The sequence below is a fragment of the Pipra filicauda genome, unplaced genomic scaffold (genome assembly GCF_003945595.2).
Source record: "Pipra filicauda isolate LSUMZ 115617 unplaced genomic scaffold, ASM394559v2 scaffold42_size3861933_pilon, whole genome shotgun sequence".
In the NCBI taxonomy this organism is placed as follows: Eukaryota; Metazoa; Chordata; class Aves; order Passeriformes; family Pipridae; genus Pipra; species Pipra filicauda.
Window position 1 is genome coordinate 688,348 of NW_024104565.1, and position 27,939 is coordinate 716,286.

General features: G+C 35.5%; 1 protein-coding gene across 21 annotated transcripts in view; it reads left to right on the top strand.

The window, feature by feature from the left end:
- SYNE1 (spectrin repeat containing nuclear envelope protein 1) overlaps positions 1–27,939 on the top strand; it is a 306,594-nt gene that overhangs the window by 63,063 nt on the left and 215,592 nt on the right. For 15 of the 21 annotated variants that reach the window (XM_039385717.1, XM_039385713.1, XM_039385727.1 and 12 more), the window contains 12 exons: positions 1,355–1,450; positions 3,277–3,360; positions 6,465–6,485; positions 6,759–6,851; positions 8,484–8,662; positions 10,203–10,399; positions 10,541–10,650; positions 18,333–18,440; positions 19,177–19,314; positions 20,495–20,659; positions 23,614–23,726; positions 24,273–24,441. In XM_039385717.1, the coding sequence (XP_039241651.1) occupies positions 1,355–1,450; positions 3,277–3,360; positions 6,465–6,485; positions 6,759–6,851; positions 8,484–8,662; positions 10,203–10,399; positions 10,541–10,650; positions 18,333–18,440; positions 19,177–19,314; positions 20,495–20,659; positions 23,614–23,726; positions 24,273–24,441 (1,473 nt within the window). Of the gene's footprint in view, positions 1–1,354; positions 1,451–3,276; positions 3,361–6,464; positions 6,486–6,758; positions 6,852–8,483; positions 8,663–10,202; positions 10,400–10,540; positions 10,651–18,332; positions 18,441–19,176; positions 19,315–20,494; positions 20,660–22,976; positions 23,094–23,134; positions 23,215–23,613; positions 23,727–24,272; positions 24,442–27,939 lie in introns of those variants that run through there. The other 6 variants (XM_039385719.1, XM_039385731.1, XM_039385718.1 and 3 more) reach the window with 3 other exon arrangements.

Below are 27,939 nucleotides of genomic sequence, written 5' to 3' on the forward strand. Positions count from 1 at the left end.
TAACATAGAAGGTGAGGAAAATTAAGTGCATTTATGTCAACTGCCTGTGATTCAAGACTGGGAGAAATCAATCTCCAGTGACCTGTTTGCTCCACTGATTTCTTTAGTGCTATATTAAGGAAGAACATGATTCACTATCTATTGCATTGCTAGGAATTAAAAAAGAACTATGACTAAATATACCCTTGTAATGAGTTGTAGTGCTGCTTTATTTTATATACACAATTAAGACAGGACATTTTGATTTTGGGAGCTAGAAACCTTTGCTTTCTCCTGATTTATTATAGCATTTTTAGCTTTTCAAGGGCAGTGTTTCATTTATTAGGGTCATCTTTTCAAATCTCTGTTTCTACACAACAAAAGTCATTGGTAAGTTGTTGTACAAGCACCCTTTTTAACAAGTATCCCAAAAGCAAATTATTAAATCTAAAGTAGTTTCAAGAATTTTTTAGTCTCATTGTCATTTTAGTGAATTAGCAGGTATTATTATTATTGTAATCATTATTATCCTTAAAAGGTATATGAATGCTCACAAGCTCGTGGAGGGCAGAGCTATATGTCAGCTGGAGCAAGTTTAAACTTTTTATTTCTAAGAGACATTTTGTGATCATTGAAGTACTGACCAGCTGAGAGCGGTAGTTCCACAAACTGAGATGCATTTAAAAATACAGAGCTTTATGATGTGACCTTGCTATTTAAAATTTCTAAAAGATCATCTATTTACACATTTTTCAGTATCATCATTGTTGTGCTTGCAAATGTAAAGGCATATGCTGAGCAATTTGTCTTGAGTAGGAGCTGACACAGTGCTAACAGCACCAGAAGCCTGCAAGGCCTGGAGGAGAGGAAATACAGCAACTCAGTGTAACAACTGTCAGCTGTGAGAAAGTAGCAGCACTGCTCAACCAGCTACGCTGCTCTAGGGATCTTTCCTTCTTACAGCTCCTCGTATTCCTCGGACTGAGAGAGTGAAATTTCTGTGACATACTTAACACTAGGGAAAATATGCTGATAGATTGACATGTGACTGTAATAGATCTGTAAGTTTTGTGTTATTCTGTAGACTCAGAGGCAGTTGTTGGTGTGTTCCTTTGCTTGTTTCAGGGAGAAGGAGGTTTTTTCCATTGTATCATCAGTGGCAGAAAGCATCTAGTGTTACAGTCCTGTGCCAGAAATGCGAAGTAGTTAAACAATGTGGTGGCAAAGCGATGGTTAAAGGATACATTGGTGTTAAACATTATAAAACACAAAGAAGGGGACCAGCCACTCTCTTTGTGGTTCTGTTTGAAGGGAAAAGAGTTAGGATGTAATACTGGTGAGCCTTTATAATATCTGAAGTCTTCTCCCTTTCCAGCGCAATCCTCCCATGCTGGTGAATGATCTGTTTGAAGACATCAAAGATGGGGTAATGCTAATTGCCCTTTTGGAGGTTCTTTCAGGGCAGAAGTTGGTAAGAACTTCCTTCCTTCTAAATATAAAAGATAGTTGCATATCTTCTCTAGGATATAATTTTCTAATAAGCTTCTGTATTTGAATCATGTAAAAAACCGTATTGCTACATAGGGAAACAAGTTTTTTACAGAATGGGCTATCTGGCTACAAAAATATTATTACAGATTATTACAGATTATTCTTGATTGTATGCATTTTTTTATTAATTTTGTCATAGTAGTTCATAAAAATTGCATATTTGTATTAGTCTTTGCAGTTCATCTAGATGTTACTACAATCAAAGTCTAAACTGCAAACTATTTCTATATATCTTGAAAAAATGACAGTCTTTTCCTGTTAAATTTACAACTTTCTCTCAGAAAAAAAAAAAAATACTAGCCACTCACATTTCATGGGGGCTTATATCCATTTGCCTTGACAGCTGCTTTGCTAATGTAAAGAACCTTAAATGATGCCAAATGACTTTTTGACAGCCAAGTTTTGTACAGAGGGGGGACAGTGTGTACATGGCAAATAGGCTATCTCTCGGGAGCCAGGATAGTTTTCTCCACAGGAGAAAAACAAAAGGATTTTAGGCCAAGGGCTCTGACTTTCCCCACACCAGCTTGCAGATCAGATGACAGCATCTGAAGGAGTAGTGCAACAGTCATCCAGCTTGCTCCAGGTGTTGCCAGTTTCCTTACATGCAGGCAATTTGCAAGTGCCCTCTTTTTCGTGTTTTCACTTCCGTTTTGATTGCAGGTGAAACCCCAGATTAGGTAGTAAATCAAACTACAAAAACGATTTTACTTTAAGATGGGAAAAAACTGTACTTTCAAGGGTTTCTATTCTGTTGAAATATACCCATTTCTGTTTCTGTTAGTCTAATATAGAAAGCCTCCCTCTTGTGGCAAATCAGAAGTAGTAAAATAGGAAAGGAATTTTAACGATGGCACATGTTACAATGAAATTCATTGGATTGTATCCTGCCTATATTAATTAGGGTAAGATGAGAGATATTCCAGAACTGGAACAGTGTCTGGTGAATTTAAAGGTTGTATATACAACCTTTAAATTGATATGATATCCTGTAGTAACTGCAAGAGTAGTTTCAGAATCTATAGCAGGCCCATGTTAAACCCATTTGTAACATCATGAACAGGAATTTAAATCATAATAGTTTTGTATTTGCATTACAATATAAGATTCAGTGGGGAATTTAATTCCACTGTAGCGTATTAGAAGCCTAGGATATGTTCTGTCTTTTTTTAGCCTACTTGTCTGAAGCAAAATTCATTGTTCAGTGGGAATTTGTGATAGCTGGTGTTTTAATTGCCATTAAGGTATTAGAGAGATGGGATGAAAATTCATAGGTAAAATATCTTCACTGCAGAATGATTTTTTAAAATAACAATCACTTTGACTTATACTTTGCAGGCAAAAATATTTCACTGAGGGAATTTTACCTTCTCTCAAATACACACACATGTATATATATATAGGTATGTACATGCATATAAAAATAGTAGTAGCTTATTTTACATAAGAAAAACAGTTCTCTGATTGGATGATGTTTATGGACTGAAGCCAACAGCTTGCATCCTGAGGTTATTAAGACATACATAACTTTTTTATAATGGAAGTATCATGTTTATGTCCCCTATATGTGTCAGTCCTCCCTATTGGTATATGCAGATATACAGTTTGACAATTTGACTGTTCCAAGGGGCTTTTTTACATGTAAATCAGACTATGGTAGGTACATAGGCATTGATGATAACCTGGAACTTCATTTTCAAATTGGCATAAAACTAATTGGAGTTTAATCTGTTCATTACCTTTAAGCCTTGTGAGCAGGGACGTCAGCTGAAGAGAATTCACTGGGTTGCCAACATTGGCACAGCTCTTAAGTTTCTAGAAGGAAGACGGGTAGGTATGGTAACACTTAGCCCTGGTTTTCCTTTTTTTCCTTTGTTTCCTTAAAGGTATTATTTGTATGCACCCATCTGTTTTTTTCTCCAAAATTTGAGCTATGTATGCAGCCTTCAGTTTCTGCAGTGCCTAAAATCTGCAGATCCAAAATTATAAGATCCAGCACTAACATGTAACAATGTATAGGATGAAACTTGTGGGGTTTTTTTTAAGTAATTAATAATGAATCATCTTGGATGGTGTCTTTTTTTTTTTTTTAAGTGATCTCCAGCTCCTCATGTTTTCTACTTCCCTCTTGCTGTTCTCAGCAAAGAATGAACTTTATTTCAGGAGAGACATTCATTTATAATTAAAAGAGTAGATTTCTGGACTTCACGAGGTTTGACATGCAAAAATCTGAAATGATAGATATGAAAATTTAGGACAGTATGACCCCCTAGTAGCTTGGCAGGTCTTCAGACTAAGTCCTGGATTTATTCTGTTGCAGCCAGTGCTGTGGCTGTGGAAAAGAAACAGAATGTTTTATAAACTTTGCAAAAGACAGAAAACCTAAAAATTCAGTGTGATCTAGGTATGAATATCAAATAAAAGCAATCTACTTATGCCTTTTTTCCCCTGACTTTTCTCTCTGTATTGTAACAACTTGCATCTGGATTTTGTAAATAGATTATAAGTATTTTGCTCCTCTAATTTCTGCATTTCAGTTCAATTTTTCTCAATGCAGATATCACACCTGTTGAATTTTATGGCTCCACAGTGTGGTACACTGGCAGTTGTTGGGTTTTCACTGTCTTTCCTTCTCTTTAACTCACTGACATCTTGAGCTAATTACATTTATGTTACGTGGGAAACAATCTTGGCAGATGCCTGTAGAAAGAAATCTAGAAGAGAACTTTTTAAAATTGAAAAATGTATAACCAAAGCAAAGGCGAGAATATTCCTGAACCAAAATTCAGCTTTAGCTCACCGTTTCACTATTTCAAGAAGTACAGCCTGTTGATACAAACGATATCATATGCAGACCAATAGAGGAAGCTTAGATACAGAGATAACTGTTTTGTCTTGAGACCCGTATAACCTAAGGCAAGGATGAGGTAAAGAGCAAAACACCCATACTTCCCTATTTACATGTCACAACATGTTCGGTGACACAAAGTTTAGTGACCCAAACTTTGAATGACCCATCTTAGATCCCAGAAATAACAGTGTTGCAGCTAGAAAACTGACCCTCCCAAAAATCAAGGTAGATTGCCAGAAATGGAACACTGTGTTTTTGCTTCTGATATCTGAGTATTTTTGCCTGGACTTGTCTGAGTTACTTTCGTAGGTACATTGTGTTAATATGCCATATATTCTTCTAGAGGGAGTTGGAAATATGCAGGACGTCAGATATATCAGTGTAGTCCATAGCAGGTGGTCCATAGGTTGAATCCAGTCTGAAGGATTTATCTATCCAGCCAGTCTGTCACCCTTTTCCTCCCAGAGGAGGTGGGGATGCTTTTCAGACAACAAATGCCTCTTTAGAAACTGAATGCAGTCCCTGGACTGTACTCAAAGGTGAACAAATGCGTATGAGTGGCTGTGCACAGAGCTTTGGGAAGTGCCAGTAGGGTCTCCTTCCTCCATGGGCTTCCCCATAAATAAACTTTAAACTTTTTACACATTTAATCAACTTCCTATTTTCATTGTCAAAACAGCATTCTGCAAATACTCCTGTTATACTACAAACTGCAACTCACAATTAACAGATATTATTCTGAGCCAAATTGGTTTTTTTGTCATTCTGAAAAGTTTATTTTTCATTTTGGATCCATTTTGATGGCATATAAGATAAAGGTAACACAATAACTAGAATAGATAGGCTATGCTTCTATGAACAGTAGCCTAATCAGAAGCTTTAGCTGAGTCCCTGTAAATCTTTTGAACTGTAATACATATTAAGAACCCTTTTCAGGGTTCTTTCCAGAAAAAGAAGAGCTTTTGTTGGAATTGGTTCAGCTGAGACAATGAGGTATATTTTTCTTTAGATAATAGAAGATTTTTCTTACTGACTGGTAGAGAAACAAGTAGTGCTAATTTTCCTAGAGTTTTGTCCGAGTTCTTGATGGAGGGGATTGGAAACCTGTGGGGATTTCTCCTCTGCCTCTTCCTAAGCAACCCATGGAGATTTAATTCTGAAAAAAACTTTACAGCTCTGGACAACAACTTTTTTGTTTGCTCTTGACATTGTCTAGTGGTTTCCAGCTATTGATTCAGAGAACTACAGTCTTTCCTCTGCTTTGGAGAGACAAATGAGGTCACCTAAAGCCGTTGTCTGTCTTTTGCTTGGACTATTCTCCAAGTTTTTTCCATAACCTTTGTCCATGAGCAAGCTTGTAGTGCATGAACACTTTAGCAGTCATTCATATTTTTATCATGATTGATGGCTGACTCTTGGTTTTGCTGAGGAAATAACTACTAACCTATTTGCTAAGTTTCCAGTACTATCTGTTTTATTCGTATTTCCTTGAGCGTTATCTATCTGTTAATTTCTCTTATATTCTTTATTCCCTCCTTTCCTGCCTTTTATCTTATGAGCTTATTTTAGAGTGATATTTTATTTGGACTACAGATTAGCATTTGAGTTAAGAGTCATGGAATCTGTTCCCATTTCTGTTGAAAAACTTAATTTGACCTTGGACAACTACTTTTTTCCCACTCTATTTTTAGAAGAGCTATAGTTAGGTTTGTCTTGCAAGGGAGCCTTAATCAGTGGTTGTGATGTCCTTTACAATAAAAGGTTCTCTGCTGGAGAACAGTGGCATTGTTTTTTCTGTTTTCTTTCTTTTATGCATTTCCCCTCCTTTTTTTTTTAAATTTTTAGTCTTAAACTCACTTTTCTTTTTTCATTCCAAATGTATTAGAACTATATCAAGAAACCCCTGCATAATTTAAAAGCTGTTACAGAGTATTTAATTTGCTCTCCTGATTAAATGTATTGGAAGATGTGGCAAAAAATGTGCTTTCTTCACATGATAAAATTAGATTAATGCATTTGTGTAATACATAATAATTAAAAATTTATTTCCATATCGTATTTTTCCCTTTGCTTTTCATGCTAGTCCATATACAGAGGATCTCCGGTTTGTACAATGTTTCTATCTAATTTTTATTGTTCTTTCCGCTTGATATTAAATATTCTACAAGTAATAGCGTGCAATGGTCTTAAAAATCTTTCATTGCCTATAGCTATGCTTGTCTGAAAAGTGAAATTGCATCATTCGGTGCTTGTGGTTTTTAATGAAGAAACTTTTTGATTGCAGAAATGTATTTAAGATATAAAACCTATTTGAAAGGCATTTCATAATTGTTATTCTTTTTGTGTGGTAATAACACATGTTTTCTTTCCTATATAGATTAAGCTTGTCAACATAAACTCAACTGATATCGCTGATGGCAGACCTTCTATTGTGCTTGGCTTGGTGTGGACCATAATTTTATATTTTCAGGTACTACGTTTCTTATACTTCAATGTAGCTTGCTCAAATAATGGTTCAGATCATCACTTCATAGGAACTGGTGTAGTTCCAGTCTTTCACCATAGCCAAGTCACTTCATAATTAGCTGAGGATCTGCTCCTGAAAAAAGCAACAGTTGATAGTCAGGGTGTTTCACATTGAGTAAAATCAGATACTTGTCTTTAGAGTAGATTGGTCTTTGCCTAGAATGGAGTTCCTTCATCACTGAAACATATTCTTCTGCTTTCTCTAAAGAATACAACAGAGCAAAAGAGGAAAAGAACAGACTTGTAGATTGTTGTTACAAGTATCTTTAGCAACCTCAGTGGTGACTGTGCTGTATGTCTAATTCCAGTGCACTTGGTGTCAGACAGTAATTATTGTCAAACTATACATGTAAAAATGGTGATTTCACTGGGAGATGCAGATATTTGCAAGGATAAAATTTAGCTGCAAATGGTGTAGATTGAGAGAGGGTTGCGTTTGTAGAGGAGAAATCATTTGCATTCTGTTGAAGCTAGGTGGGAGGGAAAACTGGCTTCCTAAATCCTGTGCATATGGGTTAACAAAGTGAGTCACTGCTCAACACTTAAAAAACCAACTAATTTTGTTGCTTTTCTTTATGGAGTGCTTTGGCTCCCTTGTGATGTAACTTCCATGTCTCAGGCATGCTGTTCTCCTTAGCACCAACCACTGTGATGCCTTAATAGCTTAGATCTTAGAATAAAAGTTAGTAAGAATGATATTAACATATTAATTTGTGGCTCTTTCAGATGAACAGAGAATAGTATGCTTCTCAGACTTATTGAAACTCTAGTTCTCTGAATCAGTTTTATTTGGGTCATTTTCTGAGCTTTTCTTTAGTTGTCACGGGCAGATACATCATTTTAACATGAATGAAAGCAGAAATGCATCAGAGCTGTGGTTCTCATTGTGGCACACTTATTCTGGGATGTGACTTTTGATTTTAAGTAGACAACATAGAAAATCTTGCAGCATCCTCTGGATATAGCTTTGTTATTTTAAAAAACTAAGTAAGTTGTTATTTAAGTTAATGTTCTTAAAAGAGTTAATGATTTTCATTTGATGAAAGACATAACTGTCTTACACACTCGACAAGCACTATGAAAGCACTTGCCTGCAGTTGCAGTACATTCACTATTTCTTGACAAGGTGCCTCTAAGAAAAACCCCAATTGAATTTATGCCAAAAGAGTACAATAGTAAGTAATGAACTATGCAGATGAGATCACTGAGGTCATTGCCATTCTTTAATTGAATGAGCTTCCTTGGAAATTAGTGGATTGTTTTATAATTTGAATTCAAGCTAAATGTAAGTCATTGTCTCCTATTTTGATGGTAATTTGTCATAATAGATAACATGACACACTTGCATATTGTTCTAGCTGTAGGGTGTCAAGTCAGTGATTGCTAAATGCCTTGTACTTCTGAATATAAGGCCATCACCTGGGCACATACGTTAGCAGTTTCGAAGCTCCTTTGATGTACAGCATGTTACTCATAGCTTCGGCCCAGCTTTGTTTTGACAGTTGTATTAGGAAATCGTTAAAGAAACGGGTGTGAATTAACTACAAAGAGTCTATTAACATTTTTTTCCTTACAGATTGAAGAGCTTACCAGCAATCTCCCACAGCTGCAGTCGTTGTCTAGCAGCGCTTCTTCTGTGGAAAGTGTTGTCAGTTCAGAAACTGCAAGTCCCCCAAGCAAACGGAAGGTGGTAACCAAGGTCCAAGGAAGTGCCAGGAAGGCTTTATTAAAATGGTTACAGTACACAGCAGCAAAGTAAGTAACTTACAATTAACTTATTTTATATCTTAAGTGCAAACTTTTTACTCAGATTCTAAGCTCTCTCAGTCAGGGATCCTCCTTTTGCTCTGTAGTTATATAGTACCTTCCTATATATATATATTTATATAGCACCTCACCATATTCTTTTAGACAACTGAGGCTGCTAAATGTTGCCACCATACAACAATTAAGGAGTAAGTAATGGTTTCCATTAATTTTACAAACAATCGTATTTTATAGTTTCTGACTAAAGAATGGGATTATCTCTGACAGAATGAGGAACTGAAGGGGAATGAGATGCCTGAATGACAATGTATTAGTCCTGATGCCAAAACACTCGATGTGACACTGCCAGTCCCACACTGACTTAGCATTCCTCAGTGAGAGCTTGTAGAAGCACTAAATTCTGACACTTGCTGTTGAAAGACAAGTGGTGAAAATTATGTATCTCCTTCTCTATTTTTTTGATACGAGGGACATAATATTACAAAAATTGCCCTGAATTGTCATTCTTTTTAATCCAAGTTATTTTTCAGTTATTTCTTGCTATCTCTTGTTAATTTGAGAATCTTCTAATTTATTTGGTAAGATTATCCCACATTTTTTTCTGCTGTCAGCTGCAATTTCCAGTTGTTAAGAAACAAAATGCAAATAGATTCATAAATGAAACTGTCAACTTTCTTGGGAAGAGTAGATAAAATGTGTTGAAAGAAGCCTAGTGGAAGGATGGTACACTTTGCCTAGTCCTGCTTCACATAGTAATTTGCAAGGGCTAGCTCCTTAAAGTCTCCTTAAAGTCAGTGAAAGCATTTCACTGATCCCAGTGAGCTTTGAATGAAACCTTCACTTAGTTACTGTTGCTGTGAACCTCCCAATGGCAAGAATACCTTAGTGCCTAAGTGTGTATATGAAATTATAGTATCATTCATGTTTTTGATACGAACATAAAGAAATTTCTGTGTTATATTTCCCACTAAACAACAGTGATGTCACTATTCATGCTTTCATTTAAAAAAAATAGCAGGTTAATGCAGGTTTGGTTTGGTTGGGGTTCTTGATGGGCTTTTTTGCGGGGGAGGGAGGGTTGTTGGTTTTGGAGGGTTTTGGGGGGTTATTTTAGTATGATGATGTACCTAATTGAACTACAGTAGTTTTAATTCAGTGAGATTTATAGGGAGTGAGAGAATAGTGAATGAAAGTGTGTACATCCACAGGCTCCATGTGTGTCATACAAGAACTTTGAGAACCTTGGTGAACTTCATTTTTTCAAAATACCATTGACTTATTGCCACTACCAAGCCCACTGCGGACAAATACAGCATGTATATGACAAATAACACTTGGATCTTCAGAGGCAAAAATGAATTTATGTAGAGGATGGATGGAGCTGTAGTAGACCTGAATAGCATTACAGGAAAAACATATGGTTTAGGTTTAATGACGGGTAACCACTGGGTGGAGCATCATGTTTCCTCTCCTATTTCATCTAGTCCTGATGTTGTTGATAACTTCTTTTTTCTTTCATATTCTTTAGGCAGGTTGGAATTGAAATCAAAGATTTTGGACAAAGTTGGAGGAGTGGTGTTGCATTTCATTCTGTTATTCATGCTGTCCGCCCAGATTTAGTGGACATGGAGAAAGTGAAGGGAAGGTCAAATAGGGAAAACCTGGAAGAAGCCTTCGCACTTGCAGAAGCAGAACTAGGAATTCCAAGGCTCCTTGATCCAGAAGGTACCTAATGCATAGTTGAAAAAAGTTTGAACTACTTTCATGGGTTCAGTCACATGTGCGAATTCACAGTGTTTAGAATTCAATTAGCATTTTGTGCCGTTCAGCTAAAATTTTAATATTCCATGTTCTATGCTTGTCTAGATGTGGATGTTGAAAAGCCAGATGAAAAGTCTGTCATGACCTATGTAGCCCAGTTTTTGAAGTACTATCCCGATCCTCATCACACAGTGACTGATGTGCAGGAGAATGATGTAAGTTTCTATTTATTATAAAGGGGGGCTTTTAAAGTAATATAAATGCATTTTATAACTGTCTTATAGTTTATTATGTTTTCTTTTGATGAGCAGTTCAAGTGAAAAGCAAGTACAAAAAGAAAACTGGGAAAGATTAGCTCAAAATAAAGGCACCAGTGTTCCAGATGCTTACTAGTAGATGAAGAAAATAAAATGGTGATCCTGCAGATGTTTTTCTATTTTCAGGAATAGTAGTGCCAAAAAAGAACAAAAACATTTATTGTAGATAGTAGCAAACCACTGGATCCTAAAGTTCCTTGAGAAGTTTTCAAGCATAACACCAATGAGATTTCAATAATTTGTTACCTAAAGCAATGTGTCATTTATGTTTCTGTCAGACAGCGTTTCTGAAAAAGAACAAGAATAGTCCAAGAAATTGCTTAGGTACAGTCTTTGGGCTTTCAGACTTGAGAGGCGTTTACAATTTTGACACGTTTCTTTCTGTTTACACTAACGTTTGACTATTTGCTCTAAGGAATTGTTTACAATCATGTTATTTGCTTGGGATTTGGTTTGTGTATGTTCTAGTGCATTGGCTTTGCAGTGGTATGACTATACTCAGCAATGCCAAGTTATCATGACTCACTTCCTAGTCCTTATCATTTGCTTTCTTCATGACAAACACAGGAAACACTGCTGAGACAATCTGCTCAGCCCCAGCAAGAGAGAAAGAAGAAGCAATTTTTGTCTGTGTTTCTTTGCGTTCCCTACAGAGAGAGAGTAGAGTTTTGAAAGGAGTGATTCTCCTTCCTTATGGCTATATGTACCTAAGGTAGCTGTAGCTTTACTGTTTAATTCTTGTGCCTGAGCACTGGAATTTTTCATTTTGCTGTCTGCAACACTGGTCTGAAGACATACGTGTGCCAGTGTCGCAGCATTCCACTGAGCAATGGGGCTGCTGAAGCAGACAGAGTGAGTACTGAAGCCTCATGCTGTGGCCTGTGGCAGGCTGAGGCAGTCTTGTCATCTCCATGCCGTGGCACACAGTGCAGTTTCTGTTTCAGTTTTGGCCAGGTCTGCTGCCTGTGCTGGCATTGGATTTTGAGGAACAACCTCACTACCTTATCCTGAACTTTATGTAGAGATGATGCAGAAGAATGCAGGACTCAGCCACTCTATGCTCTGCCTGCCTCTGGCTGTACCCACACAGATGGTAGCCCAAGTTATGAAAGAGGAACTAATGAGTTTCATCCAGAATTCCAACTAAATTAGTAGGAAGCAAAGCAACACAAGTCAATTTGACATGTGGACATGCTGATCTCAGAACCACTTCGTGTTCTTAGATATCGCTAAGACATTCCACTAGCAATCCGGATAAATGTTGGTAAAACTGCTGATCTCTTGCATGTCACACTGTGGAAACCAGTAACTCTCAGATTCTGAGAAGAAAGTAAGAGTTTGACATTGCACTAAATTTCTAATGTCATCATTCTTTGTCATCTTCCTAGAGAAGGAACTACAGTCCTTCTTACTGACCTGGAGTATCCATGTCCATCTTTACATTATTTGGTTTATTATTATTAGTTTTATTATTTAGGATAGGATTCATCCATCTTTAAAATCTGAAAGCTAGGTACTTGCAGCATTCCACCTGTAGTCTTCAAGTGATAGACCCTTTCTGAGATGGCATCTTTTTTAAGACAGTGTCCTAAATTATCTTCTGGAAGCTCGTATCGCAGAGCATTTCAACAGAGTTAAAACTGAGTCAGATTAATCCATTCCTTAGGTAATAATAGAATAAAATGTTGGCAGTTGATTAAAAAGAAGTCCAGACATGCTTTTTGGTTTTGTGACCAGCATAATTCCCCTATTTTTAGCCTTTCTGTCTTCCTCCTGAAGTAGAGAGGAAATAAATAATGAAATATTTATCACTCAATAGTAGAATCCAGGTACCTGGGAGAGATAACCTTACAAGATTCTTATGCCTTGAACTCTTGGGGTACTCTTAATTTCTTGTTTTCCAAAATTAAGAACTTCTAGGTTATATTCCACCTGACATGTGTTAGGTGCTTGCTGTAGAATGAGTTGGACAGTAGATGCTAGATACAACTGGTTTTATCTATCTGGCAGAAAGAACTGAAAGAGACTTTTTCAGTTGCAGATGCCTAAATTTAGTTAGAAGAGTCCTGCTTCAGAGTGAAGTATGTCTGAGTGATTATTGACAGGGAGGAGGAGGGCAAGAGGAGATTTCTATCTCTCTTCTCCCACCCTCCAGCCAACTCTGTGTTTCCTCAAGATGTGTTGTCCACCCAAATTCCTGTTCATCTTCCCTCCTGATTCAATGCTCAGTTTATAAAGAATTTGCATTGAAAGAATTGGAGTAATGATTGAAGCTTATCCCTTATTTGTGGTCAGAGAGAACAGTTATTTGCATGTGCATTTCCAGAATTAAAAGCTATCTAATATCTCATGCATGGACCAGCTATGAACATATGTGAACTTGTGTAGTCAACACATCTTAAAGAATCACAGTTACTCTAAGGTAAGTAACTATTTTTCCAGATAAAATAAATCACGTAGTGACAAGTAACCTGAAAATCAGATCTAATATGAAAACTACTTCACTAGATATGATACAGGCACATGAGCTTGATAACAGTTTTAAGTACGTCTTGTATTCCTACATGTCTGGCTCTCATTGTTCTCTCTGGACTTTCTGCCTGCTTCGCTTTATTTTATTTTGCCTCTTTTTTTTTTTCCCCTGCTTCTCGTTTTCCCTATTGTTTCTTATTGCTAGGAACTTCAAGCAATCTCAACTTTTGTCATTTCTTTTATGAAATTTAAGGTAAGGGTATATGCTCCAGAATAATTGCTTGAATTGGACCTCTCATGGTTGTTATATTTTTTCATCCTGCACTTGTATGACTTTAGATTTGGGGTTTTTTATGTACGTTGGTTTGCTAGCCTTAAGTTAATCTTTCCAAAAAAGCAGATAGGTGACCATGATAAATCTAAGTCTACTTTCTTACATGAGCTGATCCTAGCAACCTAATGCTTAACTTTGCAAATGACTTAACAGAAATATTATAGAAAAGCAATAACTTTCCTATAATAGAACTCAGACTGTGCTTTTGGTTTTCTTAAATATAGATATAAACCTGAAAAAGAATAGATTATATCTTGATGTTTCTACACATCTAATCTCATTTTAGATTAGATGGATATTTTTGAATGTCTTTAGGTTTGTAGAGTAGATACTAGAGTATGGTTGTGTAAGTGGTATATGTGGACTGTGGGTTGGAAGGAGAGCATATTCATATGTAATTGCATGCTATACACCGCTCCTTTTTTCACATAAATTAAGATATTTTAAAATATATACTTTTTAAATCATCTTGGACATTTAGACACTTATAATTTTCTGGTATTAGCTGAGAGAAGTTCAGAAAGCTAACATGGAGTATATGAAATGAACATTCAGAGGTGAAACTGGAAGACTGCAGAAGTGAATATATTATGAAATAAGTAACAGGTGTCACTGCAGTCAGTCAATACTGTTGATAGTTTGACATGATACAATTAATTACCCATGTGCCACACTTGTGGGGTTTTTTTGGTTGGTATAGGGGTTTTTAGATATGTATATAAAAATTGATTATTTTAAACTACCTATGATCAAGGGTTCATCTCACATTATGTATCTCTAACTAGTGATGCGCTGAAGTAAAGATTAATACTGATAGCAAAATTATTCCTATATTCTCTATCCATTCAAGTAAATTTGGGCATCTTTAATGGGACCTTATCCCTTCTTAGCATTACACAGCCTCAGCGCATTGTTTCTTAAGCTGGAGGAGATTTGAAGTGGCTAAAGCTCTGTTGATTTCCTTATCATAGTATAAATTTAACTATAAAGAAAGCACACTCCCTCAAAGTATTTCTGATGTAAAGTCTTTCTCTTCTTATGTTCTGACGAACAAGTAATTCAGAAGATAATCCTGTCATTTCTGGCATCTTTATGCCAGCAGAGTTCCCCAATGTAAGAGGAATTTTCTGAGCAGCAGCTGCAAAAATAGCTTTCTGAACTCTTCCATTGATTTAGTCTACTTTTACAGATAGTCATTAATAGCTCATCCCTGAAGGTGATACTTGGCTCAGCATTCCTCCTGCATCTGTGATACTGTTGTCAGTGAATGAGTTTCAGTAACAAATTTATGCATAAACTTTTTTAAAGGGACTTGATTTTCTCAGTACATATGCAATACAGTAGTTCAATGTCCCTGAAAAACAGGTGACTTAAGTTTTTTTAGATTTAAAAGTTAATATTTGAAAATTTCATCATACCCGTGCCTGAGAATTTGAACAGCTCACCTGGTTTATAATTACATACTAGAGAACACAAAAAAGCACTCCTTTTCTGGTCCATGATTAAAATTCTCATGATATTTTTAGCTCTTCAAACACTATAGTATTCTGTGTTATGTAATTTTCAAATTAAGTGTGGCATATCAGTTAATAGACTAATGTTTTGGCTTTGAGCCTGGGCTGAAAATTTTCTTTGTAAAATTAAATTGTAGCCCCTTAATATACTGGAACTCATAAACACTTTTCTCTAATTCCCTTCTTTGATGTTCTTTGTCAGTTGAGTGCTCCAGTTCTGTTAATCTCTGCGAATCAGGGAATATTCATAGAAAGGCGTCAGGATAAATTAATACCTTAAAATGCTACTTGGAAGTAGCATGCCGAGTGAGTCACAGGGTCTTAGATAAACTCAAATGTTACCAGAGATCAATGACCCTCACGCCAGGGAAAGCTCAGATAATTATAATTATTCTAGATAACTTTTGTTTGATGGTTTACGTTCTGATCTGTATGCTGCTTCAGATGTGCAGGCTTTAGAAAATAGTTTACATAGCTGTAAGGATGTCCTTTTGATATTTTTTATTTAGAGTAAGAACCACTAAGCCCTAATGAAAATCTTGTTTTAAGAATGATAACTCTGTGGAGTGTTAATGACAAGTGCCTTGGTGTGTTTAAGTAAGTGAATCTTTTCTGTTAGTTACCCAAGCTGAGATTTTAAAGTGCTTTAGTATCAACCAAGGACCACAGAACCAAATTTGCAGGTGATAAGTGATGCACTGAACTGCAAACCTGTGAAAATGTATGAATGAATAAATAAATAAAATGCTTATCATGCATTGTTGCAGTGTCTTTAACAGCATTCAGTTAGACCATTACTGAAACACCTACATCTTCTAAAATTAAACAAACAAAAATATGTCTAATTAACTCGTTTTAAAAAATTACAGAAGACTCAATGCCACCTGTTAACATTATCTTTTCACTTAGTGTTGGAGAAACAGTATATGATTTAAGAGAGATGAGGCTGTTCCTGTGTTCTTTACCTTCAGGTACCATAGAGGTATTCTTAATCCCAGTGATAGTCTATTTCAAAAAGATTTGGTCAGAGCCAGTTTCCACCGTTATTGAATTTCCTGTGATGACAGGAACCTTACAAAATACTTATTACTCAGGTTACTGTATGAACAGTTGCTGGCACACTGATGCTCTTTCAAAGTCTTACCTTAAGGAGGTGCTTCTCAGCAATATGAATGTGAGCCATAGAGGAAATGGCTGTTTTAGAAAACTAAACAGTGTTTTAGAAAACTAAATTTATAGTGTGAATTAAAAGTAATATATGCAACATTGGGACACACTTGTTCTCTTACTGAGGTTAAGAATATCTTACTGAAAGTTTTAGTTAGTAGGATTGTTACAAGATTTTCAGTCCATTAAGACGCATAATTTAGTATTGCCTTGATGGAGCTGGCAGCTAAATACTAATAGAAAATTCAGTGGTCTCACTAAAGTTATAGATTCTAAAGAATAGAGTAAATTTAATACCAAAGTTCTTTTTCTGATGGTGGAATGAGGTAAGATCCTCTCTTGTTATATTCTTCTTGTTTGGACTGGACAATCTTAAAGGTCTTTTCCAACCTAAATGATTCTATTATTGTCCTCCTAGGGGAGTAGTCCTGACTTTGCTGTTTTTCTCAAAGAATCTTGATGTTATTTTCCCACACACAGACCAGAAGAGTCATCTTCTTCTCTATATTTAAATGGTTTGAGAAGTTGGAAGTGCTAGGAATTCTGGCTTCTTGAGACACGATGTGTAGTCAAGGAAAGCCCAGTATTAGAAATATCTGGAGCAGGAAAGTGTCGTATCTATCCTATACTGTTTCTCAGGTGTCAGCTTTGATGCGTCAGAAGCCAGGAGCATAAGTTATAGTGAACTTTGTTCCAGCACAGCTGCTTAATACCTCACTGGAACTACCCGGCTATCAAGTTAACAGCTATATATCTGTGATTTTTGCAACAATCGGTTGTGCAAATTCTGTCCAACCAAATACCGCTGTTTTGAGTAGAGGATCAATAAGAGAATTAGTAGAAATACACTAAAGAAGGATTTCTTTCATATCTGAGGAACCTGTTCTTTCCTCGGCTGAAAGAGCAGTAGCTCTATGCTTTTTGACCTGTTAAGGGAAATTATATTTTATATATTTGAGGCAGCTTTCAAAGAAAGGAATCATAACTGGCTCCTTTCCCAAGTCAGGATCTTTTTTTAAAAGACACACTTGGTTTCTTAAATACAAGGCAGTGACTATTTTTTTTTTGTCCTGTGGTCCAGTTTTCTCTCATATAATCCTTAAAATTTAATCACTCATTTTAGGTGATTAGCTTATATGATGAAATATTGCATTTGTTCACTGTAATAGGTCTGTTTCTGGCAAATTTTACAGGAGTATGGCTACTTCAGTTTCAAAAAGTAGCTTCTGATTAACAGCCAACACATATGGTTCATTGTTTGGAAATCTGAGATGGACACTTGTGTCCTACTTGATCAGGCTGCTTACAGAGTGCACAAAATACTCTCTGTTGTCTGCTAACCTTCACATACAACATGCTCACAAAACTGAGATTTCCTGTTAGTATTTTTCTGTTGACTGCCAAGTCACTGAATTCTGCAGAGAACTTTGCAGCCTTACGAAGCAGCAGTGCCATGACAGACTGAAGTGTTAAAGGAAAACTGTAAAACAAATATGCTTTTCTTCAAAGCCATAAAATGGCATAGAAGCAAAAGAAACTGAATACAATTGGGTTTTCTATATTTCTTTTCATTTTCCATGTAAAATATTTTGCTAACTTCTGACCTTGGGAACTTGATGTCAAGGATTGCCCTGGAGTTGCTTAGAAAATAATTTCTTTTTCAGCAATAACAGACCAGCAAATAAAATGTTAGTAAAAGATGAAAAAATCCTCTCCCGTCTCAGCTTAATTAACTTTTATTGAAAATTGACTTTGCAAATCTATGGATTTGCAAATCTATAGTTATTAAGGTATATTAAAAAGACTTTGTGTTAATATATCAGATGAGAATTGCAAGTAATATCTTGGACTCTGCATTGTCCCAGTTTGTCATGATTTCACCACTGCAAGACTCATGTGTAGTTGCTGAGTTCTCTTATACTCAGGAATTGCTTTTCAGTTAGGTAAATGATAAGAAAATTGGGTCCACCAGCTTTCACTACAACTAATGACCTTGACTTGCTATAGAGATGTTAATTTCTGGACTATATCTGACACCTCTACTAATAGGCTGCAATGGGTTTTTTTTAATGTGTGATTGTACTACATCACAGAAGGAAGACAGGTTGGTGCTGAGAGACCTAAAAGTGTGGGCAGAACAATTTGAAAGAGACATAGCCCGAGCACAGGTGGCAGAAACAAGCTTACAAGAGAAATATCAGGTAAGCAGCAGGGAAAATTGTGTATGATAAGAAATTATTGACATTATTATGTGTAAAAGTACTGCAGTATTTTATGCAATCTGTATATATGTGAGTCAATATATTGTTGTTTAAAGAAATAAGGACACAAACTGTCTTGCCTTTATTGGTGGAGGAATTATAATGTCAGAATCAGCTTTGCTACGTAGGACAGTGCACAGATGGTTTGCCTAACACAGAGCTTTTCCTAGCAGTGTGAAGAAGAACTGTCCTAGTTAGAAGTGAGCATGTGTCTGTGCCATCCTTCCAGATCCTGCATGATTTAGCTCAGATAGGAGGTATGTCTGAAGTCTGGATGAAGTGACAGGTGGAAAGGACAGGGCTTAGAGCTTTGTTTTTATCCCATCTCTCAAAGGTTAATGTCTAAGTCAGCAATACAAATTTTGGCCTAAATTTTCTCCTGAAAGCAGCCATTGTCCTAAGTAACATTAATTTTATTTGCCAGTCAGATAAACTAGGTTATTATTTCATTTCATATAGAGTTCAGGCATCTGATAACTGAAGGGAAATACAAAAGTCCTACCTATATATAAGTAATAAATATACAAGTAAGTGTGGAAGTTTAGTGCTACCCCTCTTCGTGAAGGATTAGGACTTCTATCAGTACGAAATTGTCATAGGTTGTAGTCCTCCATAAATGTTGAAGAATTTAACACTTTTGACTCTGTATTACATTGATGTGATTTTCTCTTTGCAGTCATTTAAGCATTTCAAAGTACAATATGAGGTAAAAAGGAAACAGATTGAACTTGCAACCCAGTCATTAAGGAAAGATGGTAAATTATCACTCGATCAAGCTATGGTGAAGCAAGCATGGGAAAGAGTTTCTTCCAGGGTAAGTTGAAAATTGTTATGCTATGTATTTTTTTATTAAATGAAGGATGAGAATTTAAAATCGTTTAGACATCCTTTACTATTGATTTTATTAGGCATTGGAAACCTAAAAGTGGACTAAATTTCTAACACTGCTGTATTATTTTGCATTTGTTTTGAGAATATTAACTGCACTACCATCTTCAATATTGCTCAAAGATGGAATATAAACTTTAAGAAAAGGACTATACTTTGGGGTTTCCCTTTAATGAAAAAGTGTTAACCCTGCTTAATGAAGTTCAAAACGTAGATAAAAAGAAAAGCATGCACAATGCCCCTTCCAAACCCCAGTGTTCTAGTGCAAATTGCTAGTTATTTGAGAAATTCTAATATAACATTTTTTTAATGTAACTAAAAAAACTTTCTGTGTAGTACTGAATACTTTATGAATAAATGAGACTTTAATTCTATTTTTTACCTGTTTGCAAAGTAATAAATTAGTATTAGTATTTGTGATAGTAATTTTGTACAATTTAATGAAAATCCCTAGCAAGTTATATTATTTGTCCCAAATAAGAAGTTATTAAATCATTATTACTAGTGCATATTGATAGTATATATATGTATTTTTTATGTCATATGTTTAACAGAGGATCTGTTTAAAAATATTCTGGAGTTCTCACATAATTTGCATTATGTTTTCACTCCCATAACTGGGATTGCCAATAAGACACTGTATTTTACTGCCATATTCTCGCCTCCACAGTCCTTTGAGATTCATTTGCACCTTACATATATAAAATATGTTCAAAATAGAGATAAAAATATTTTATTCAGGAACACGAATTAAATTACATTGCTGGACTAAGGTCTTGCATCCCTTACTGAACCTGTTAACTGTTGAAATTCCAGATCTTTAGCTTGTTGTTAGTTGTTCCAGTTTATTTGTGGTCATTCTGTAACTCCATTTCCCATTCTGAAAGGGAAATACGTGAATCAACAAATCCTTACAGAGATCTTGTTGCCTGTGAGAATGTTATAATTTCCAAACTCATGTGGAGTAGTGTATCTGGTTTTATGTCTCAAACATACTCTGTTATGTGGGGTTTTGGTCTTACAGTATAAAGTCCGATTTTCATCAATGTACGTTTTGTATAATTTAGCAAGGAAGTAATTTCAATCCTTTTACTTTTATTTCCTAGCTGCTTGATTGGCACATATACCTTGATAAATCTCTTCCTGCACCTTTGGGCACCATAGGTGCTTGGCTCTATAGAGCAGAGGCTGCTCTGAGGGAAGAAGTGACTGTTCAACAAGCTCATGAGGAAACAGCAAATACAATACACAGGAAGCTTGAACAACATAAGGTAGATGTACATGCATTCATTCTGTGCGTTGCACTTCATTATTTCCACAGCTGTAAATGATCCATACTATACAAAGGTTATTTCTAGTTTCTGTGGGTTGTGTCATCCTAATGGTGGCTAAAACCACGTGTCTTGTCGTGATGACCTGAACCATGATATCCCTGTATCTTAAAAGCAATATTCAAAATTGCTTTTGAATGTTCCTGCTTCCTTTATCTGAAAGATACCAGATATTAATATTTTAATTTCTATGTAAAATTCTGAAGGGAGCTCATAAGTTGGGTGCATTGTTCAACCAGTAAGAACTTACTGGGTGAAACAGGAAAGAGGGAGAAAACCTACTAACTGTGTTGATATCACTGCAGGGGATATGCATGGAGGAGAGACAATTAGAATAAAATGTATTTTCATAGGGTTGTGATGACAGATAGCATGATAGCCATCTGTGATGGCAGATAGCATGCTGTGGTAAACAGGAAACTTTTCCAGATGAATTTAAATAGCTGTACCATTATTCTTTGCTGAGTCCAAGTTCTCATTTAAAATCAAAACTGTGAAGTTTGTCTGCGTTTATGTAATATGTATGAGTAAAATATATTGGTGAAAAAATACATTGGTGACATGATGAAAGAAACTGAACCAGTAAATGAAAGGGAAGAAATGGTGTAGAGAAATGCAGTACTTGAGGCAGTAAGGCTGTATTGTTTTACATCTCTTTTTTTTCTCTGTCACTACTATTTTAAAATTTGATTGTAAATCTGTTATTTTTTCTGTTTAGGATATGGATGGGGGTTTTGTATCAAAAAGTAATGTCGTATAATGAGAAGCGAAGAAGTTTCATGGTCATGTGATTACTTTTTATTAGAACAATTTCAACTCTTCTAACTTTAGAAATAGCTAATAAAGTTAAACAATATTAAAATCTATGAGGAAGATACAGGTTTTTTCAGGGTCTAGTCTCTCATAATGTTGAATTTCACTAGCTTTGTTATTAACATCAACTGTTTAGGGATTCATAGGATTTGGCATTTGTTTTAAAAATAACATGTCAAACGCTCTTTTGTTCTTAGAATGTGAACACTATAGACCTCCTTTGATACACTCATAAGAATGACAAAAGAGTGTATCCTAAGCTGTGTTTTATTTGCATCAGAAATGCTGTGGTGAGGAATTTTTGTGTCAACAAATAAACTTTGATTTAGGTTAATCTGTGCCAGGGGAGTTTTCCCATGAGAGTAGGATAGAAAAAGGATAGAAAAAGAGAAGCATGTGTAATTATATCTGCTCCTGGAGTTTGTTTTGTTGCTCAGATTTGAATTGATGAATCCTAATGTGCTATTGGATGGTACCAGAAATGCATTAGTGTATTTTTTTCAGTCTTTGTTTCCTTGTTTCCTTGAGGTTTGTTTGTTTGTTATGGTTTTGTTCAGATGACATCATCTCTTTATCTTTGTTTCATCTGACAATGGGTTATTTTAGTGAACTTTACAGCCTATGGCCATTTTGAACTTAGTACAAAACGTACCAGCTTATTTGGACTAACCTCTTGGAATCAGGCAAGCACTTCAGTTTATTTTAGTTGATATTGCAACAGCAATCCAGAAATCAAGGTCAATGTCTATGCTTGTTGAGGGTCATTTTACAGAGCAGAATTTCATTTTATGAGAACACTGTATATTTTTCATGGGCTTCTGGATGATGCTGGATTGGTTGTTAGGGGGGATGCATGTTAGGGGGATGGCAAGGTCTCAAATGCAGCTGAGATATTTGTTTCAAGTCTTTCCTTTATGTGAAACTATATTAGTCAAAGGAGTTTTCACCGTGGTAAAATCAGCACATCACTTGCATCTGAGAATGACTAGTTAATTTCTCTTCACAACAAGGTGTTGGCTGAAGTGGAAAACAATGAAAATGCAGGCAGGTTGATGGTGATAGTGGGGCCATTTGGTGAGCTGAGCTAGAGAATTACCATTGATTCCTCTTGTGCAAACACTGGATGTTGGCTGGGGAGAAGCACTTCCTTGGCACAGAGCAGTAAATAGACATGTATGATCAATATAGAAGCCTGCATTTTGTTCTCAGGTGAGAAAAGGGGAACCTTGTATTATCTCCTTTGCTAGCAGGCTTCTGAGCACTTTGTGCCAGCAGCTGTCCGTATGCAGTAAAATACCCACCATTCTATTCCTCTCAGCCGCTCACTGGGGACTTGACGTGTTATTGTTAACAGTATCTCTTCAAAGAGTGCTGCCAGTCATTCATTTTAATATGTAATCTCCAGGAAGCCGTTTGAAGCGGTGTTGCTTAGTTACAGTTGAAGTGTGCTCTGCTGTAAGGTTTTCGCTGGTACAATTCATATTGCAGGAATACAGGTCGCGTACCACATTCTGCATTTGTTCGTGCAATATTGAGAGAGAAATCCTGAAATCTTTTGATGGTGAGAGAGTGAAAAGTTTACTAAATATTGAACATGTACTTATGTAAGAAGCTAGAGATCTTCTGCCTATATATAGAGGAGTAGATTAGTTACTGAAAATTTTAATCTATACTTACTAAAGGTTAGTATCTGTTGGAAAGATGTAAAGAGAAATTTAGCAAGATTATGCTGTTGTGATGTGAGCTTATTAGCAGACTGCATTTTGGGGATTATTTAATACAGTTAAGAGTTTGTTAAACCTTTGCAGTGCATCCTCTGTTTTAAAATCTTCCATAATTGTTTAATGTAGCTGTAACAGAGCTTCACATAAGGAGGTTCCCTGTGTAAATGTTCAAGTTGATGTAAATGCTTTTGTGATATGCATAACCTTGCATGCAAATGTGCGAGCATGATCAAATAGTTAACTACACTGAGTCATCAGTGAAGGCTTAAAATTGTGCTTATTAGTTAGATAGCCTACTGTGAGCCTTTTTTCTACCTCCCCCCCTCAATTTCTCTCTCTTTCTTAAAATCAAATCAGGATCTGCTGAAAAACATAGATGGTCACAAAAAAGCATTCCATGAGATCCACAGGACCAGGTCTGTTAATGGAGTGCCTGTTCCACCTGACCAGTTAGAGGATATGGCAGACAGGTAAGGCTTTCAATCTGAAATTAAAAGCTTCTGTGCATGAAGAGGAGCCTGTTCGCTTTTTAATCTGTTGATGTGGAAATTACAGTCTGGTTATGTTTCTCAGTGACTAACTGAGATGGATAGAAAAACCTCCTAGAATATATATAAATATATACTGAAAAACATTATGCTTTAAAGATTGATGAAAATCAAAACAAGCTTTGAATTTTGGATGGGAATACTTTGACTCTCTATTGATTCTGTTATTGCTTGTCCCTGGAAGAAGTGTTATATAACAACAGCCAGGATGCATGTGAAAAAAAAATTAAAATTACTCTGCAAAACTTAGTAACAGATGTAAACCAATGATTTCTATGAATAAACAGAATTATAATTAATTTGTTGTTCAAGAGCAGTCATCAGAATATCATCATACATAATTCAGTGTTTGTAGACTCTGAATAAGGTGAAAGATTAGAAAAATATTGGAACTGTAACTAAAGCTTTCAGTCTCTCCTGCAAAAATGAATATTGCTCTGTTTTACTACAGTGTGATTTGTTTTATAGGTTTAATTTTGTTGTCTCCTCATCTGAGCTCCATCTGTTGAAAATGGAGTTTCTGGAACTGAAGTACCGTCTACTGTCACTCTTAGTCCTTGCAGAATCAAAGTTAAAATCATGGATTATCAAATATGGAAGGCGAGAGTCTGTGGAACTGCTTCTTCAAAATTATATCGTAAGTTGGGGTTGTTGTCTTTTTATAGTTATTTTTGAAATATTAATATTTAAGTTTTCTAGAAATGAATAAAAGAACACAAACAGAAATAAGATTTGCCAACCATCAACTTTATGATTGTATTCCTATGGAATATGTTTTCAGAGGTGAATCTGTCTTCCCCATGGAGGAACTTTAGTCAAAAGACTAAAAATTAAAATTATTCTCTTTGCACCATTTCTTAAGAAAGAGAAACAATGTCCCAAGTGCTAACTGTTTGATGATTAATTTAACAAGCACATCTTGAGGTTCCAAATCCTAGAATTTTACTTACTTTATATAGCAGTTCCAAAGAACTTAATTTCATCTTCTTTTACCACTGCAAAGATGTACTTTATAGTGACTACACACAGTTAAGGAAATAGAGTAGGTTTTTGGCATGCATTCCCGTACAGTACTTTTTTTTTAAAGTCTTCCAAATGAATTTAAAAAAAGATGTTATTCTGTGTACCTCTGTGTACTTGTTCAATATACTGTACCAATAGGGGAGTCATTTTATTCTTTTAAAGAATGATTTTTTTTTTTGTTCTACTCAGCATTAGTATATTAAACCCATTAATTTGTTTCTGTTCTGGAAAGAGATTGCTCCAGCCATATACCATGTTAAGAAACAGAAACTATTGACTTACAGGAGTTAATTGATAAGTTGTTTTCTCTCAGTCTTATGCTGCTGTATCTTTTTAAATTCACATGTGCAGTGCCAAGTGGTAGGTAGAAAGATACTACTGCTGCACTTCCATGTTAGGATGTGAGGGATTCTTTCAAAAGCAGGGCTGGTCTAAATACTTTTTTCCCTTCTATCTAATCCATACAGTGAAAATTGCATGGGAAAATTAAGTCTAGAAAGAATTCATACAGTTATAGAACCATTCAGAGCCAGGTCAATGTGTAGAGAAAATTATCGATGCCCCCACTGCTTTGGAAGGGAACTTCAAACTCAGTGAAGTTCCTCTACACAGGAGGAATTTCTGTGTTTAAACTTTAGTAGTTAGGGACAAATAAAAATTCAGGAGTTGATTTACCCTTTTTTTTAGGCAATCTTTGCAAAATTCAGATATTCCTTGAAATAACTTAGTCTGCTAGAGTGATGTGCAATACCTAGGACTTACAGTCCATTTGTTTATTCTGTAAGACTGTCAAAAAAAACTACAAAAGTGACAAGGGATATAATAAGAAAATGGATAGCTTGACTTTTGGATTGTTTTTTTATGTCACTTTCTTATTTTTTTGCTTTAAAATGAACATCAAGTTGTTAATATGTATATTAATTTGCAGTTGCCACAATTATTCTTGTGATTCAAACCACTAATGCTGAGGTGGTCATTAGGGAAAGAAAATGCTTCCTAGTATCGTTTTTGAAACCACATAACATCAAAATGAGAAAATAGGGACAGGAAGATAAATATATCTCATTTTCATTCTTGATGGCCTTGATATCTGGGTCCTTCAATATGTCCAATGATGGAAAGAGAATTCATTTGCTTTGGCTTACCTGGCACCGTTTTTCTAGGACCAAGAGCCAAGTGTAATTCTTTCAGTAGATTAGGAGTCTTATGTAGGAAAGCTGTATTCAGTACCTTATAGTCAGTGACTATATTAGTAGGAGATAAAAATGTAAGTCTGTTTGTCTGCCAAAGCAGACTGAGGAATGTCAGCATTCTAGGAACATGCGTAATTAGGATCTGAGTAGAACATATGCCTGGAAAATATTTATGTACTCTATCTTAAAAATAAAAGTGGTGTTTGTTACTTCATCTTATCTTCTTTTCACCCATCTGTCATATACCAGAAGTAAAGGTCAGCACAGATTGTACACCATCAGCCTGAAGAATATACTGTATTAAAGTCTCAGCTGTAATGGAGATACTAGGTAGAGTTATCCATGGATTTTAACCCACAGAACTGTGTTTTGACATTGCTGTCTGAGCACTTTTCTATTGGGAAAGCTGTTTATTTTCTTCAAGGATTCTTGTCAGATGGGAGACAATATTAATCAGTAAAAACATCTATATTTAATTTTTGAAAATATTTCCAGTAGCTCTTGAGGTCAGTGTTATATGAATCATTTTTACTTGCATGAAGTCTAGGAGTTTTTAATTCAGTTTAAAATGTCTTGTGTGGGTTTGACAAAAGTGAAAGTCAGGAGTTTATCACATAGTTCGTGGTAAAGTATGTAGTTCTTTATACATGGCAGATTTTGTTTTAACAGGAGAGCAGAGAAAAATTCTGACTGTTCTTGACTTCTAGTTTCCTTGGTTATAAACACATACTAGATAACTGTGATAATTGACATAGTAACTGTCAAAGGTTTTAAAATAGAAGACTTTTAGATATATGCTGGCTGGCAAATTATTTTTTAAAACATTTTTTATGTTATATAATATGGGTTCATGAACACACAAAATCTAATTGTCCTCTTCAAAATTCATTGAACTTTTAACTTCATTTGAAACCTGGTTTTGCCAGTCACATTGGTCTATTTTTGCCTATTCTGGCATTCCAAAGCTTGTATAGATATATACAAGATATATATAGATACATTCCTTAATTTTGTAATCTGCAGATGAGGAGGCTTGGGATGTAGTATAAACTACAAACCATTCCAAACTCAACCTTTCTCTCCCTTTTGTAACAGTGGTAATACAAGATACAATATGCTTGCATAATACAGAGCTGTAATTATATGTTGCACTTAAATTAACATTTCTGAAAGACGTTAAAAAAGGTCAGTGTCATTTGCCATGAGGAATAGAGAGGCATAAATATCATAGGCATAACTTTTTGACCAAAATTTTTTCAGATAATTTATTCATCACACTATAACACATTACACAGCTAAACCATTACTCAGAAAGGAAAAACACTGTGTCACGCTTTGGACAAACAGCATCTCTTTGTGCAGGGTTTCCATAATCTTATTTTTGCCAGTTGCAAAGGAGGTAAAGAAAAACTGAAGGATAAGGCAAATGTTTTTTATCTTTTAAAGTGTAACCCGTCTTTCTGCAAAGGCTTAATACAAGAACAGTTTTTAAACTTTAACTGGGTTTGATTTTTGTGGTGACCTATATGAAGGAAATTTTTTCTTCTATTAAAATTATTCCACTTACATTTCAGAATAAAACAGTTCTCATTGTATAACTTGTAAGTTAATTACTCAGTTTCTGCGCATTCTAGCTACCACATGCTGGTGAGTTTCAGCAAGTCAGCAATTAGCAGCCTAAGAAGCCTTTACTTTCTGTGTGGAAAGTAAATAAATCTGTATTTGTAACAATATACTCTGCTGTAGCATTAATTTGACAAGGTGAAATTTGTATACTATTTTATAATTATGATAATTTAAATATTATTTTATAGTGATGAAAAGATGAATGGAGAAATAAAGAAGTTAAAAGTTGTCATCATTATCCTGATGTAATTTCATGGAAATTATCCTTATTCTTAATACCTACCTTTATTTTG